General features: G+C 47.4%; 1 protein-coding gene across 3 annotated transcripts; it reads right to left on the minus strand.

Annotated features, from left to right (window-relative positions):
• On the minus strand, positions 1-14,173 carry akap1b (A kinase (PRKA) anchor protein 1b). Of its 3 annotated transcripts, none has more exons than XM_027021472.3 (12): positions 13,983-14,173; positions 11,916-11,977; positions 8,119-9,770; positions 5,339-5,472; positions 4,943-5,069; positions 4,704-4,828; positions 4,416-4,593; positions 3,995-4,145; positions 3,844-3,911; positions 3,654-3,727; positions 3,485-3,550; positions 1-3,197 (listed from the first exon to the last, which is right to left on the minus strand). In XM_027021472.3, exons 3-12 carry the CDS (start codon positions 9,743-9,745, stop codon positions 3,135-3,137), a joined length of 2,613 nt encoding a protein of 870 aa, XP_026877273.2. In that variant the 5' UTR covers positions 9,746-9,770; positions 11,916-11,977; positions 13,983-14,173; the 3' UTR covers positions 1-3,134. The 3 variants fall into 3 exon arrangements, with proteins under 3 accessions (XP_026877273.2, XP_081556422.1, XP_026877272.2); XM_081700296.1 differs by lacking the exon at positions 13,983-14,173 and adding an exon at positions 12,368-12,952; XM_027021471.3 differs by lacking the exon at positions 11,916-11,977 and having other exon boundaries at positions 13,983-14,172.
• Between the last annotated feature and the right edge of the window lie 1,557 nt (positions 14,174-15,730).

Raw genomic sequence — 15,730 nt, forward strand, 5'->3', positions numbered from 1 at the left:
TGTGTGCCCAAAAAACTTTATTACATGAGTATTCAAAAATTTAACATATATTGTCCTTCATAAACACACTTGGCATTCAATGAGGTCAATTATTTGTATAATAGAGGAAAAAAAATAAAAACCTGGTTTTGCAGTAGTTTGTGGTGAAATGGAAAACCATGCCATATCTGAATTAACCACAGATGAAAACTCCCTGTATTTAATGACAATTTTATCCATGATATACAGCATAAAACGGATAAGACCGACCATGTTTTAATAACTTTATTCTCTTTTTCAATAGAACTGTACAACCAAGAATCAAACCTTTTCACGAGTCTAGCAAAAACCTGTCCTGTAAATGTCTATGCTCTGAGCAGGCCTGCTTACACTCACTTCAATAATCAAATGATTAATCAACTAGCTAGGCAAACACTTCAAACCAGTCGTAATGACAGAACAAGGAGCAGAATTTGGGGTGGGGGTGGGGGGGGGTGTGTGTGAAAAAAAACCAAACAAACAAAAACAACAACATGTTCCCTTTGTTTGCTACTCTCCCCAGAGTTATACAAATGTACAGTGAAATCTTATTTACACAGACCTGGAAAAATTGGACAAAAACCAAGAAACACGGTTTGAAGAAGCATGAGAAACAGGGAAGGGTGGGGCTAGATGCAGGAGAAGACATCTTCATTTGAATACACACAAAGGATGGGAGCCAAGAGTATTGATACGGAAACCCATGCTTATAACTCTACCATGACCTGTGTACTTGCAGAGTGAATGAGGAGGTAAAAACCAGGGGATGCAGCAGCATGTTAAAAGGTCCTGTAATTAGATCACTGCGGTTCCTTGTTCATTCGCAGACACACTGAGACTGACCAGCCACAACCGTTTATGCAGGACATTTGGTACCTCCTCGCCCAACTCGGACGTCTCCACAGATCCGAGAGGGCAACTAAACACACGAGTCATGCAGCAGACAGGAGGCCCGTTCCTGAGACTCGGCAGGGATATTCCAGCAGCTGTCGCTTCCCAACAGATACTGCAATAAGTAGTGTAGAAAAGTGCATTCCCCTCATACAGTAACATCCACAGCTGCATATTCTGCCTTACAAGAGTCTCTCTCTCTCACTCACACACACACACACACACACACACACACGCGCACACACACACACTTACTTTCCAAAGTTCTCAAGTGCTTCAGTTGAACTCACCAAAGACAGACATCTAGGGTGAGAAAAAGCTCTTCACAAAAGCACATGAGCAGTTCAAGCTGAGATTACCTTACTCCCTCAGGAGAGCTACTGGGCAACTTTGTTTTTGCCAAAAAAAAAATTGGAAAGCGGTGCTTGCCAAAAGACCTTGAACAACCGACAAGAACAAAAACAGGTGTAAAGATCTAACCAGGACACAGGGAAGTTAAACAGGGAAGTGGCATAGCAGCAGGAAACTGGGTTAGTGAGGGCTGGCCAAATTTACCTGAAGGCAACACAAATCATCATCATCAATGGCAACATACAAAAACAAGCCAAAAAAAAAAAAAAAAAAAAGTTTCCCAGTGGTTTACATTCAGTTCAACAAATCAGAGGTACAATGGTGCATACCTTAACATCCAAAGTCAGAGCCAACTAAAGAGGGAAAAGTGAGAGGCTGCTTAAAGCTTTTACCTTTCCCAACAGCCCCAGTGCACATGCTTACAATAGCAGCCAACATGTGCCATATGATCTGCCTGCTAACAGTGTGATGCCCAGGGTGAATGTTATGACCCCACCATTCACAGAACGCAGAAAACAGCTACTTGACACGATGACCACAAAAGATCTATGGAACGGGACTGAGAGCACAGCAGATTAGAGAGGAGTGTTCAAACCGCCTGTGGCACGGTTGGAGGGCCACCAACGCTACAGATAATGAACTGTGGGCCTAGCGCGTGATATGGGGATAGACACTGGACTATGCCAAATTGGTGCTCGGAACAGGATTACATGCATACAGCAGACTCTTACAATATACAGCTCATCTAGCCAATCAGAAGGCCACTCTCAGCTCCACGCCCCGCAACACTCCGCGGGGCCAGCCGTCGCGGTGGCTCCCACCCAGGCCAGCGTGACTGTCTGGTGTAGCCACACAGAACGCGAGCCAGTCCCTTAGCTTTCTCTGTGAGAAAGGGTGGAGGGGGTGAACCCTAGCTCGCACAGGACCCAGCCCAGTGGGCGAGAGCGTCTCGGGAGCTACGGCCTCTTCGATCAGATATAGTGCGAGCTGTGTGTGGTGAGGACGTTTGGAGGCAGGCCTGGTCAGACCGAAGGCGACTCGCAGGAGGACACTTGGACGGGACAGGTCTCATTTCCCCCATAAGGCCACGCTGCTGTACGGATGGAAGGGGTGGAAGATCGGACTTGGTACAGGATCTGTGGAGCAGCGAGAGGCCGTCGCTGAAGGCCACACGGCCGTTTTGCAGTGGCGGTCGCCCACAAAAATCAAACCCATAAAGCAAGAGCTGAGACACAGCTGGAGAAACAGAGTCACGGAGTCTGCACGAGCTCTCGAGATCAGTCCCAAACCAAACATCAACGGTCCCTTCAGACGTTACTAATAGTGAGTGTTGACGGCACCATAGTTATAATCTTAAAATGTACATAATTTTCTTTTTACAATTACAGCTTTTACATCCACGGCAAAATAAGCCAGTCAGATTTGTGCTAGGAGGAGCTTGGTTGAACGGACAACATGATCATTTAGCAACCGTTTCTGTAGACTTATTTAAATTTACACGAACACTGAAGAGATTTCTTCATTCAGTTCTTACTTGATGTTCTTTGATTGAAACTTCATTTTGCTTCTTCTTATAATTATTTTTCTATACAGTACATTAATTTATTTTGAAAGGGAGTAGAAAATGAAACAAAAAACAAAAAACAAAAAAAACCAAACCAAAACAACAAAAAAAAAACCAAACCAAAACAACAACAAAAAAAAAAACAAACCAAAACAAACCAAACCCTGGAAAATCAAACCCAAAAGTAAATTTCCCCATAGCCAGTGATGTGCACTTCAGGTAGGAGGGGAGCTAGGACGCATGCCAGCTCTGCGCTCTGAGGAAGGCGGGGAGGGTGGAGCAGGAGGAGAGAGTGGGGGTGTGGTGGGGATCAGAAGCTGTCCACCCAGATGGCAAAGCCTCTCTCTGCGAGGGTGCGGTTCAGCTGCACCAGCTACAAGAGGAAAGAGAAAATGAAAATTAGTCACACCTGCCGCCATCGTGAGGCTCAGTTACTTTCATGAAAGTACCGCTCTGCCCGTAAAATCTGTGAATCTTGAAAAGTTTTTCTTTTTAATTCGTCAAAACCTCATTGGCGTTTGTTTCTATACATAAAGCCAAATAATAATAATAATAATAATAATAATAATAATAATAATAATAATAATAATAATAGACTCATCCAGCAACCAAAAGAGGAATTTATCTTCCAGTGCAGACGGCGTCTGCAGAAGCCCTCACCTCGTCTCCAACCATGTTCCACATCTGGACTAGTGGAAGGCCCGTGTTATTGTCATAGTTCGTGACCTAAAAACCAGGGATTTCATGAGGAAAGAAGGAAAAGGTGGTGGTGAATTCATCTGACCGCTCACTCGTAACGGATCCTTCTGGCTCGTCAGCAGACACTTGCCTGTGCAAGCAGCGGCACCCCCTGCGTCATCTCTTCCAGCGCCGAGTTGGCTTCGCTCGAAAACCGATCCTCACCTATAGAACGCACGGAGCTAGTCAGGCAGCACTTAAAGGCAACAAGCGTCCCATAGCAGAAACTGCAGGGAAAAGTGTCAAGTCTCGTAAGTGTTAAGACGACAAGCCGCCCTCACCAGGAAGAGGAGCGATGTTGTCCAGCAACACCTCCGTCCCTTGGAACGGTAATGTCACAAAATCGGACCTGCGAGCGACAAATGATTTAAGGGAAGGCAAACTAAAAACACCCTCGGTCTCATACTATACACGAGCAGCACAGGCTGTAACCTGATCTGGCGAAGGGTATCAATCTTCACTCTGTCGTAGCCGCCGTAGTCCACGTATCGGATCTCCACCTCGCTGGAGTCCTTGTAGAAGGAGATGACCTGAGCGCGCCACCACGCGCCCTCCACCGCAGGGGCCGCGCAGATCACACCCACTGCAGCGCCAGGAAGACAGAAAAAGCAGGAGGTCTTAATCGCGAGGGGGATATTAATCTAGGCTACAGGTTCTGCCTGGTCCCGCGGGACCACCAGCCAGGTCGCGTTTTTGTTAGCTCTTTCGTGCAATCGAGTCAGCGGCTGAGGTACTACAAAGCTCTTCATCGCCTGGTTAAAAGGCGATAGGAGACGGAAAAGTAAACGCAGCAGGGCCGAGCGACCCGGGACACTAATCCGGCCGGGCTGAAAAAAACTCAGATCTTTCCTACCCTCGGCCGGCGAGGGCAGGGCGGGGGTGCCCGGCTGGGAGTAGCACAGGAACATCTGCTGGTCCAGGCTGCGCAGGGCGTGGTACGTGGGGTGGGTGTGCTGCTGCACGAAGACGTGGCCCGCGGACACGATGTTCACCACGATCACCTCCACCGTCACGCCGTTGGGGAGCAGGAGCTGGGAGACCAACGAATCGCAGAACATTAACAAAGCGGGACTTCAACAGGAAAGTTTAACGAAACTTCCGACTCTTGGACGGGGAGGGGGTGGGAGGGAGGCAGCTTTACCCAGGACGTCATGGGCAGAGAGGGTAAAGAGAGGGATGGTGGTGGCGCGTACAGGTTGGTCAGGTCCAGGTCTTTAAACTTCTTCCCGATCAAGGCCAGCGCTTTGTCTACCTGCTGCTGGGTGCCTGGGAATAACGGGAAAGAAGAAGGAGAATCAAAGTACGTTCACAGGTCGCACGGAGCACGTCCTCAGCAGAAAGGGCCTGGGCAAGACAAACAGGCTTGTGTGGTTCACTCACCCTCTAAATGGCAGATCTGAAACTCTTGCGTGTAAGGCAGGGTTGATATGTAGATCTTTGCACCGGAGCTTTGCTTCAGGAAGCTCACGTATCTCCCTTGTTTGCCAATTAGTCTACCAACCAGATGCTGCAAGTGAGGGAGGCAGAGGAAAAATAAAATTAAAAATAAATTTTAAAAAGAATCACTGCAAAGTCAGCGCTCAAGACAAGAGAAACGCTTCCTCGGTCCGCAACCGTTCTCGGTTAACTAAAGAATACATTAGGAGCTCGTGGTTAACTAATGAACAGCCATTATATAAGGTGGCCCTTGGCTTCCTTTGTTCAGTACAGATAATGGAACTTGATTCAAGTGTTGAATTTGGTTTAAAAATTAGAGGCAGTTCTGAGAAACCTCACCTTTGGCACTTCTATCTCCCATACAATCATCTCAGAGCTCTGTGATTGGCTGGCCTGGCTGCCACTCTGCTGACCATCTCCAACCCCCAAAGTGGAGCAGCTGTCCATTGAGTCCATGCTGTTTACGTCCGAACCTACGTCGGGAACACACAGCCGTGAATGTAAGCTTGGCAACACGCTAAAATGCCAATTATTCCCCAAGTGACTCAAATTTCTTCATACATTTCTGGTTCTAAAAAATGATTCTTTAAACAGTTTAAACCCATAGACCATTACTGCACATTTTAGGCTCATATTAATACTGCGCTACACACTTGTCTACCATGGTTATGACCAACTTCAAAGCCTTGATGAGGTCTAACCTGTTGCTATTTGGAGATCAACAACAATAGCTGCTTTGCCAGGTCACTGTGGTCTACGTAGCAACAGGAGTAACAAAAACAAGGTGATACAACTGAACAACTCTGCCAACACATGAAACAGGCCTTCAAGGAATATGGCCACTCACTGTCAAATCCTGCTCTGGTGCAACACAACGTTTGGAGGTACCTGCACATACACTAATTACACGCAAACCGTCACAAGCAGCCACTGATGCCTGATGACTGCGTTCTGAATCCTACTGCCTGTACGCTTCACTTCTTACCAGCCTGAACAGCTTCTGGCCCCTGCTTCAGCTCAGAGAACATACATGGGGAATATTCTAGCCAATTCCACTCAAACCGCTGAGCTGCTAGCCAACGCCACTCAAACCGCTGAGCTGTCAGCAGAAAAACTTGACCGCGTCAAAAGGCAGGGTGAAGTTACACAACCTTACACAGAGAAACAAGACTTCAGTTTTCCACTCCTTTCTTACCATTCCAAAGGAGTACCATTTTCAATACCATTTTCTAACTCTGCATCAGAAATATAAAAACACAGTATGCTCTGTTTTGGTGGTGGGTAGTGCTAAAAGAACAAAAACTAAATTGAGGGTCTTAAAAAAAAAAAAAAAAAAGATAACTAGAACAAACAGGCATAAAATTCTTCTAGATGTGGTGCACACAGCCTCTGTCTCTGTACCTGCTTGCAAAAGAAAGCAGAATGTACACGATACAGCCACAACAAAATGTGTGAAGAACAGATGTGGATCATTATGACCCGGCACAAAATCTATGACAATGCTGATGTAGGACACAAGAAAAGAGCCGATCCAGAACACACACACACGCGGGCACTTTGAAACAAAGCAAGTCATCAAGTCCTGAGAGAATCAACACCTTTCTTAAGGCACAGTAGGGTGTGGTGGAGGCGGAGGGGACACCAGGTGGAGCAGCAGCACCACCCAGAACACCTCACAGCACATTAGTACTCATGGCACAGGTGCTTCCTGTCATTAACACTTCCCCTTTTGTGTGTTCAATAAAGGAATAACCTTTGAGCTCACAAAGGCTCATCATCAATTAATTAGATGTTGTGATGCAGACCAACACATTTCTTCAAATGTCCTAAAATAATACTATAAAGCCATCAAATAAGATGATATAAACTGCAACAACACGGAAGCCCTAAGGGCAGCTCCACGGGCTCCACGCACCGTTTCCCTACCGCCAGCTTCCCGTTTGTCAAGTGTCTGACTTGTACTGGACAGCTATTAAACAACCTTTTGGGCACAAAGTTTGTGTCCAAACAAATAGGCGTTGTGAAGGGGGGGCTCTGCTGGTGCAGGCAGTTAAACGGTGCATGCACAAGCGTGAGCTCTCTTCGCACGACTACCCAACAAGAGGTGGAGCCACTGAGGTTTTCATACGCCCCGACAGTAAATCAATGTGAACTCTGCTGAGGGGCAGACCTCCGCGCACACAGCATTCATTCCAACGCAGGATGAGCCCTCCTCCACCCCTACTATAAACTACCCCTAGAGTCATGCATTTGTGGGGCTAAATCACAGTGTCACATGGCTCGAGTCCTGCAGGGTGGAAGAGTGAATATGGTGGTTATTTTTCTGGTCGTAGCAGCCTACCTAAAGCCTGTTCAGGAAGTGCTGCCTAACCTTTATGTGCAGATGGCTCCTCAGCCCCCATATCAAGCAGTGATGGGTAGCTAGCGAAGCATTTAGCATTGTTAGCTAAACGCTCGGCAGTAGCCATAAAACAACCTTCGATTCTAATAAAGTTTTTAGCGTCCATGTGGGAACATTTTCCAATGCTCGATTCTAAAAAAATAAATAAATAAATAAAAAATTAAAAATTGATTCAGCAGCACTGCCGATATCCAAACAAGGAATACTTGTGTTGATGTTTATCAGTGAATTATGGGAAAAGCCAGTCCCATTAGGTCTGGCATGTGCTTCCTGTAAGTGGAGGCCAGCCAGGACAAGAAAAGGTCCTGAAAGAAAATCCCCTTCTCATAAAGAGGTTTATGGGAAAAACATGTTGCAAACATAGAATAAGGAAGCTTGAGGAAGGCAGGTAGAGGAGATGGGTGCTATGAGACCCTTTGAATGACGAACTGCTCCATTAAAGGCTAGGCAATTAATAGATACTTTTGTATGAAACTAATTAACGTACGTTAATCAGTGCTCTCATTATAAAATATGGGCCTTTATTGTGATAAACAATAGTTGTTTTGAGAATCGCCAAGTCCCACCTCCCCCAGATGGATTAACTAGGCACATATCTTTCAAACATGCAAGATTAAAATGATATGTTCCTTCCAAATACGTATTTATCCTGAAGTGATGTTCAAACGGTGATATGCTTTCTAAAGCATATATAAAATACCAGAGTCGTGGTGCTCACCTCCTGACTGATCTGCCTCCGTCTCGCTGGTTCCGTTCCTGAGACCGGCCCCGTTCAGCCGGGCCGCCTCACAGACCGCGGCCACGTGCTCTGTGGTCAGCGTGGGTTGCTCCAGGGCCACGAGATCAGAGACGGAGCTGTCCGGCAGTTCGTCTGCCTTGCCCTCGGAACTCCTCGAGATCCCTGAAATTTGAGCAAGGTCCTCTTTGCTCTGAGGCAGCGCGGAGGGCGAGCTCGTGCCGAGCAGGACGAGATCCTCGCTGCTGACGCCGTCCTCCGACTGGCCCGTGCTGCAGCCGGAGTCCTCGGTTGTGGTCACCGCCTCCACGGCTTGGACCCTGGGCAGGAGAGGAGTCGAGTGCAGCTGGCCCCGGATGGGCGCCGCCCGCGGTCCTCCATGCCGATCGTCCTCGGGCTTCTCCCACGCTGAAGACGGCAGGCAGCCGTTGGCGACGTCCTCCGCCAGCTGTGCCGCGTGCTGGTCTGCTTGGCTCCGTGAAGCCCACTGGAGCTGTTGTCTAGCGGTTTCCTGCCCGTTCAAAGTGGGCGTGCTGCAGCCAGCCACCTCGGTGGACTCGCCGAGCTGCAAGTCACGGCTGCCCACTGTCATCACCTCCTGGGTGGCGGCGGAGAGGACCTCGGTGATGAGGCCTGCAGCCAGGCGGTGGAGCTCCTCCATGCCACCAGTGGTCTCTGCCGACTGGCACAGGTCTCCGTTCTCATGGTGCTGGGTCTCCACAGGGACGTCCATGTCAGGTGCGCTAGCAGACAGGGGGAACAAGGTGGGCGCCGCAGTGCTGGGGGACTGGCAAGATCCGCCCTGAGCACGTTGTTCCTGGGTCGCGGCCGGGACTGAGGGCCGCTCGTCTTTGGTGAGGGGAGGGTCGTCTTTCACCAAGTCTGCTTGGAGAGACTCGGCAAAGGGCACAGCCAGCACTTCGCCAGCCACCTCCCCCTCCGGCTCGGGACGCTCTGCCCTGGCTGGCTCCGTGGTCCGGCAGGTGGCCAACGCCTTTTCCATAGCGCCAGCTTCCCGGTTGTCAGGCTTTCCATCTAGGAGTTGCCTCGCCGAGGCAGCAGCTCCCAGCTCCCCGGCTGCAGGTGGCGGACTTGCCTCGTTGCTCAGAGAGGCAGCCTCCGGTCTCTTACGAGACGAGCTTTTCTCTGCTAGATCTGCTGGACCCGAGGCCGAGGCGGGGGCCTTTTGCCTGCCGGTCTCCGGGCTGCCCGGCTGGTAGTCCGTGCTCGCGCTATTGCTGTAACAGGACGCACCCAGCTTCCCAGACGCTACCGCAAGCTGCGGCTGGTCCGGAGGCTCCCCAGCCGGCCCCCTGCTCGCTGGCGCGTGAACGGGCGCTACGACCTTCTGCTCGGCAGGCCTCTGCTCTTTGGCGTCAGGGACGTCTGGGAGAATGGTGGTATGTGCGGTGCCGGCGGGCGGACAACCCTTCTCCACCACGCCATTGCTGCCCTCGCTGGGAGAGGCCCGGAGGCCCATGGCCGGGCCCTCCTCACTGTTGTGGCCGGCGACACGCCCTTTCTTGCGCGAGATGTACCACCACCAGCCAATGAGCATCAGCACTCCAGGAAGCGTGTACGGGACAAAGGATCGAAACCTCAGCGGCATCTCCTGTTGGCCCCAGCTGCTACTCCTGAGAACAGAAGACACAAACACAGAGTCAGAACGCTTTCTGGCAAAAATAATTTGCTACAGTATCAGTGTTCAGAATTAAAATTAGACAGATTGTGTCGAGTTCAAGCAACTTCAGCATGCGTCAACAACATAATGACATTCACCACACAAATTTTTAGCAATTTTGCATTCTGTTTTGGGACATTAGAGGTGGCGTGGGTTTCAAATCATTTAAGATATTGCTTATGCTCTTGGTTTCCGCATTTTAACATAAATCCCAAGTACGCTACAATATGCAGGCCTTAACATCCATTTTATTGTACTGTAGTCTAGGGCACAAGTTAAACCACCTAATGCTTATGCAATTATCAATTTTGGTCCCACTAATAAATTGTGCCCCATTAAAGGTGGGTGATAGGGGTGAATTTAATCTAGACTAAACGGCATGTTTAGTGGGGACTTCTGAAGCAAACACACCCACCCACATACCCCCTTTGGTTCAGTCATTGCTAAGAACAAACTATTAAAGTTTAGAGTTTGAAAAGACATAATTTACATTGTTTATATGTTTTGTGCCTGCAATGTTTTTGGTAAAACCATGCTCTTTATACAACTAATGCTCAAAGATCTGAATAGTACAATCGTAAATGTCTAAAGGATTTAAAACTCAAATTCATCAAGTACTTACAGGTAGAGGGTTTGCACTTTGATTTCTTTTTGCTTACTCTAATTTTATTTTGCTTAATTATAAAATTATTTTGCTTAATCTAAAGCTAAAGTTTGCTAAATCCAATTAATAGCCAAAAGACCTCCATCAAAGACTTTAAATACACAGAGAAAGTGTGGGTGGATGCCACAGGACACCATACAAACAGTTCCAACAAAAGTCACTGTTTATGCAAAGCAGCACTGCTGTCTGAGAAAGAAAGCAAAAATAAAGACACAGCCAAATTTATATACTGGTTTGTCTACAAAAAAACTTCAGACACCCATGTACATAGCAACAAACAAGCCACATCAGAGGTGTCTGACTTTCAACGGTCATGTACAGAAACTTGTGAGACAAGGTATAATTCCTGCATAACGACTGATCACCAAAAACAGGGCTACTTTTCCTTCCTCGTGAGCCATGAGCCAACATGACTATGATCACATATCCTAGTGCACATTACGCATGCCTGGCCTGTCGAGAGGGGGAGGGGTTTTGTCTAGCCAAGCTGGAGCACTGGAGGTGGGCCCTACCAGTTACAGTCCAACCCAACAGGCTTGCGGGAGTGCACGCCAAGGTCCCTCCATTGCTCATTGGCTGGCGGCAGAGCCACGTTAAAAAAAGGACACCTAAACATGCCTTGCCATAACAGAGAGAGGAGCCCAGTTTGTGGGAAGGGAGGAATGCACTGCGGAGGGCGACACTGCACTATATGGGAGGACTCGGCACTAATATGTTTTGAACTTCGACTTTGACCCCCACAGTGCTTTTGGCTGAGCTGAGGAGTGGCAATGGTCTGGCCCAGGGAAGGTCACACACCATGTGCTGCAGGGGCGTTGGTGATAAAGATACCGAGGGAATATCAACGTGTGAAACCATGAGACACAGACACTGTCGCACTATCCTACGGTGAAAGGAAGCAAGGGAGATTTTCCATCAAGTTCATCATGGACCCATCAAAATGCCCAAATTAGCAAGTAACATTGTTTAAAAGCAGAGTGACATTCTTGCCAGGGTTATTTAAGGCAAACAGACTTGATCATGCTTAAAATAACACCAATAGGTTTAAACAATGATTATGAAAGCAGTCATACCACTTTTTCATCTTGGTATATGAAGGGTGTCATAACAAGGACAAGGAATCTTTTTACCGAGATTTATAAATGAGCCTCTTATGAATTTAATGACACTGGATTAAGACACAGGTGCCTGAAGGATTTATTAGCACTCTGCTTGGAAGGGACTTAAAAATACCAAACAAATAGGTTTGGAAGGAGAGTTTGCATACTGGCTCAAGTTCTCCAAACCCGTTACCCTAAAACATGCTTATGAGGAAAAAAAACTAAACAAAAAAGACAACAAAAACAACAACAACAAAAAACAACAACAAGTGGCATGATAAGTTTTATGTAAAGAAACAAAGCGCTTGAAAAACCACCAATGACCTTCACTTACAGTTTCCCAGAACCAGGTCCAGGCACCAGCAATTCTGCATATTGCTATTTGAGACCTTTGAACTGGAAAGAGAAGGCTTTAACTGAGTGAGAGGAGCATAAGAATGATCAGTTCATTATCTTTATTACAAAGAAAGGGTCAAAAGAAACTAATGTCAACGTGCGATTTTGTAGAGGGGGGGTGTGATGCCTCGAGTTTTCGTTGCCTTTAAAAACAGGTAATAAATCTGAATAGCAAAACAAACAATTACAAGTTGCCAAGTACACGTTAAAAACCACCGCATTTTGACAGCTGACAGACTGATCTGCCCAGAATGTCACTAGCAGCTTGTATGATCGCGATACATTAGCACGTTCATAACCAGCCGCACGGCTTCGGCTGCGGATAATCGTGGTCACGTACGCCTGGCAACAACATAATCAACACTTGTATCACGTAAAAACGCCGTTCACCTTCGTCGAGGTTAAACACATGCTCGCGAAGTTCACGTCCACTCCGGTCTCGCCGTATCACGGCCTGGGCGCGTGTGCAAAGCGAGTCGAGGATTAAGCTACGCCGCTGCACGACCTTGGGGGGGTAGATAGCGAAAGGGTCGGTGCATTCGCTACCACGCACCGAGTACACGCGTCGTAAGCAGTTTATCGACTGGCTTTGCGTCTACAAAAACAAAAAACAGCGTGCACTCCCGAACCTACGGCAACATACGCACCAAGCACCAGAGTCCGGGCGTTTCGGCCACCCGGTGCTCGGCGGATCTCACCGCATCACGTCCATTTGCTCTCTTTTCCAAAAGGAGTGTCACGATTAGCGAAGTCAAATCAACTCTGCGTGTTCTGGTAAAGAATAAAAGCGCCACGGTAAGCAGAAGAGCGGCCGTCTGGCGCACGGTTCACGCAGCTTACCTCGAGGCTGCGGCGGGCGGCACACGCGCTAGCAGGCTTAGCTGCCCTTTAGCGCCGACACACAACGGATTCGCCGAGACGGGGTTAAAAAACAACAACACACGATTGCATCGCTAAAAACGACAATCAAACGTTCGGAGGTAAAAAAAAAAAAAAAAAAAAAAGTGAACTAAGTGGATAAACAGGGTATCGACCCGGATCACGTTCATTAAGCGGTAGGCCGAGGCGGAGGACGAGTTAATGCAACTGTCCAGTGATGTCATCTAGTGATCACCTTCGCGGTGTCCCGTTAATTATCCATTAACTACTACACCAGCCACACAGTCCCCGGGTCTATGAGTGCACGTCAACCACCGCACAAGCCCACTACCGAGGCTGAGCAACATGGCAAGAAAGACAGCCGCGGAAGGCTTGAGCTCCACTTCGCGAGTTTGCAGCCGCAGGCAGCATGTGCTCACGTTTTGAACGTCAGAATGATGGTTCAGCTGCAGATAACGTGAGTGGAGCTGGGAGATGCACCACAGCAGAGCTAGCTAGGAGCCTTTATCTGCCTTCATCAAGTATTCGTTTTCTGCACTGCAAAATAGACAGTGTTTAACCCGAATGTCACTACACTATGAAAGACAGCTGGCGGTTGGCTAGTTTTACGAAGCCGAACACTGCATCCTCAAGAAAGTTAAGTTAACCTAGCTATCTAGCATCCTTAGATAACTATCTATTTAAATCCTAAAGCGAGACAGCCAGCCGTCTCGTTTAGTGACAGACTGAGAATGGCACGTCATTTGCACTTAATATGACACTGGCAGCTACAAACTAAAATCAGCGCTGCTGCAAGTGAGTCTGCTCCGTTTGTCGGTTAAAAAGCCAAAAACATTAGTTATCCTAGCTACGCTACCCAGGTTGATTACTGTGTACCTGGTGCAATTTTATGGATCACAGTCAACTAAGCAGGCCTAAAACACTAAGGTAACGGCAACAAAGAGCGTGGACTGTATTAAACCCGTGGACATGTTCATTAGCCAGAATAGAGGGCAACACGGAGGCAGTACAACCAGCTAGCCGGGAAGCTAACAAGCCAGCTAGCCGGGAAGCTAACCAGCTAGCAGGGCACAAATGAGCACGCCGCGCAGCCAGCATATGTAGGGCGAACATTTCTAACACTTACTGCGTTTATATATCCTTCGCGTCGCCACTGTGAACAGCACACTCGTGATAAAGCTTAGTGACTGTTGCGTATTGCGGGCCCGACGCCGTCCAAACGTTGTCCCTGTTCGGTGTCTGTCTGTCTCTCTCTCTTTCTCTCTCTCTCTCTGTCTCTCTCTATCCTCCCCACGTGTTGCCCGACCGAAAGCACTCTAAACAGAGGCGTATCAGCTGATGAAATCCCGCGATAGCTCCTTTCTTCATGAGACCACGTACAATCTCGCGCAACTTTGTCCTCGATTTTAATGTAAGACGGAGAGCTACTCCAGTTCCACGTAATTGTTGTGCTCATTTATACAGCTAACGATGCTATTCATAATCGTTCTCCTCTGGCGTAATCATTGTTTGGGGTATTAGTTTTACAGGCCTGATTAATACACCAAGGGTCCTTTAAGACTGGGCTAGCCAACTCTGAGCATAGTGCTCCCTGTTTTAGAGACTTCCATGGGAGCAATGTTCTTTTGGGACTGTTAAGCCTAACTTAATGGCTGTCTAATAATTCTGGGCTTTTACAGAGTGGGTGCCAGCATTCAGAGAGCAAATCTTTGGCCATTTTGTCACATTTCACAGAATACAAAGACAGCTGTATAAAATTCATGTTGGTTTATGCCTTCTGATGCCACAGACATTCCAAGCAGAAGATTGGTAATGTCAGTTCATGCAGTTATTGTGATGGAAGATATACACAATCAAAAGGAACTTTACTTGATGTAAAACAAGTGTATTGGTCCTTATATTCTTTTCAAAAATGAGCAGGTGAACAAATTGCCGTGTGTGTGTGTGTGTGTGTGTGTGTGTGTGTGTGTGTGTGTGTGTGTATATATATATATATTACACACACACACACACAGAATAAAATAGACCACTACAAAATGACCAGTTTCTCTAGTTTTGAAATTGATGGGTACAAGGCTGAGCAGTTTTGTTTTATTCTATAAACTACTGGCAACATTTCTCCCAAATTCCCGGTAAAAATATTGTATTTTAGAGCTTCTTTTTTTTTTTAATGAAAATGACTATTGCTCACAGAAGTTTCAGACCACAAATAATGCAAAGAAAACAAGTTCATATTCATTTATAAACATCACAGTACTAATATTTCAACTTAGGATGAGTCGAGAAATCAATATTTGGTGGAATAACCCTGATTTTTAATCACAGCTTTCATGCGTCTTGGCAGGCTTTCCACCAGTCTTTCACATTGCTGTTGGGTAACTTTACACCACTCCTGGCACAGAAATTCCAAGAGCTCGGCTTTGTTTGATGGCTTGTGACCATCCATCTTCTTCTTGATCACATTCCAAAGGTTTTTAATGGAGTTCAAGTCTGGAGATTGGGCTGGCCATGATAGGGTCTTGATCTGGTGGGCCCTCACCCACACTTGGTGATTGTCCTGTTGAAAAAAAGCAATCATCAGAGTTGGGGAACATTGACAAATTTGCCCGATTCCAGCCCTGCTGAAACACCCCCAGATCATCACCGATCCTGCACCAAATTTCACAGTGGATGCAAGGCATTCTGGCTTGTAGGCCTCTCCAGGTTTCCATCTAACCATTACATGACCAGGTGTTAGACAAAGCTGAAAACTGCACTCATCAGAGATGATGACCTTACTCCAGTCCTCTACGGTCCAATCCTTATGGTCTTTCACAAACTTCTGTCTGGCTCTTCTTTGCTTCTCATTGATGAAGGGCTTTTTTCTAGCTTTGC

This window comes from Electrophorus electricus, chromosome 17, assembly GCF_041902795.1.
Source record: "Electrophorus electricus isolate QZ-2024a chromosome 17, ASM4190279v1, whole genome shotgun sequence".
Taxonomy (NCBI): Eukaryota; Metazoa; Chordata; class Actinopteri; order Gymnotiformes; family Gymnotidae; genus Electrophorus; species Electrophorus electricus.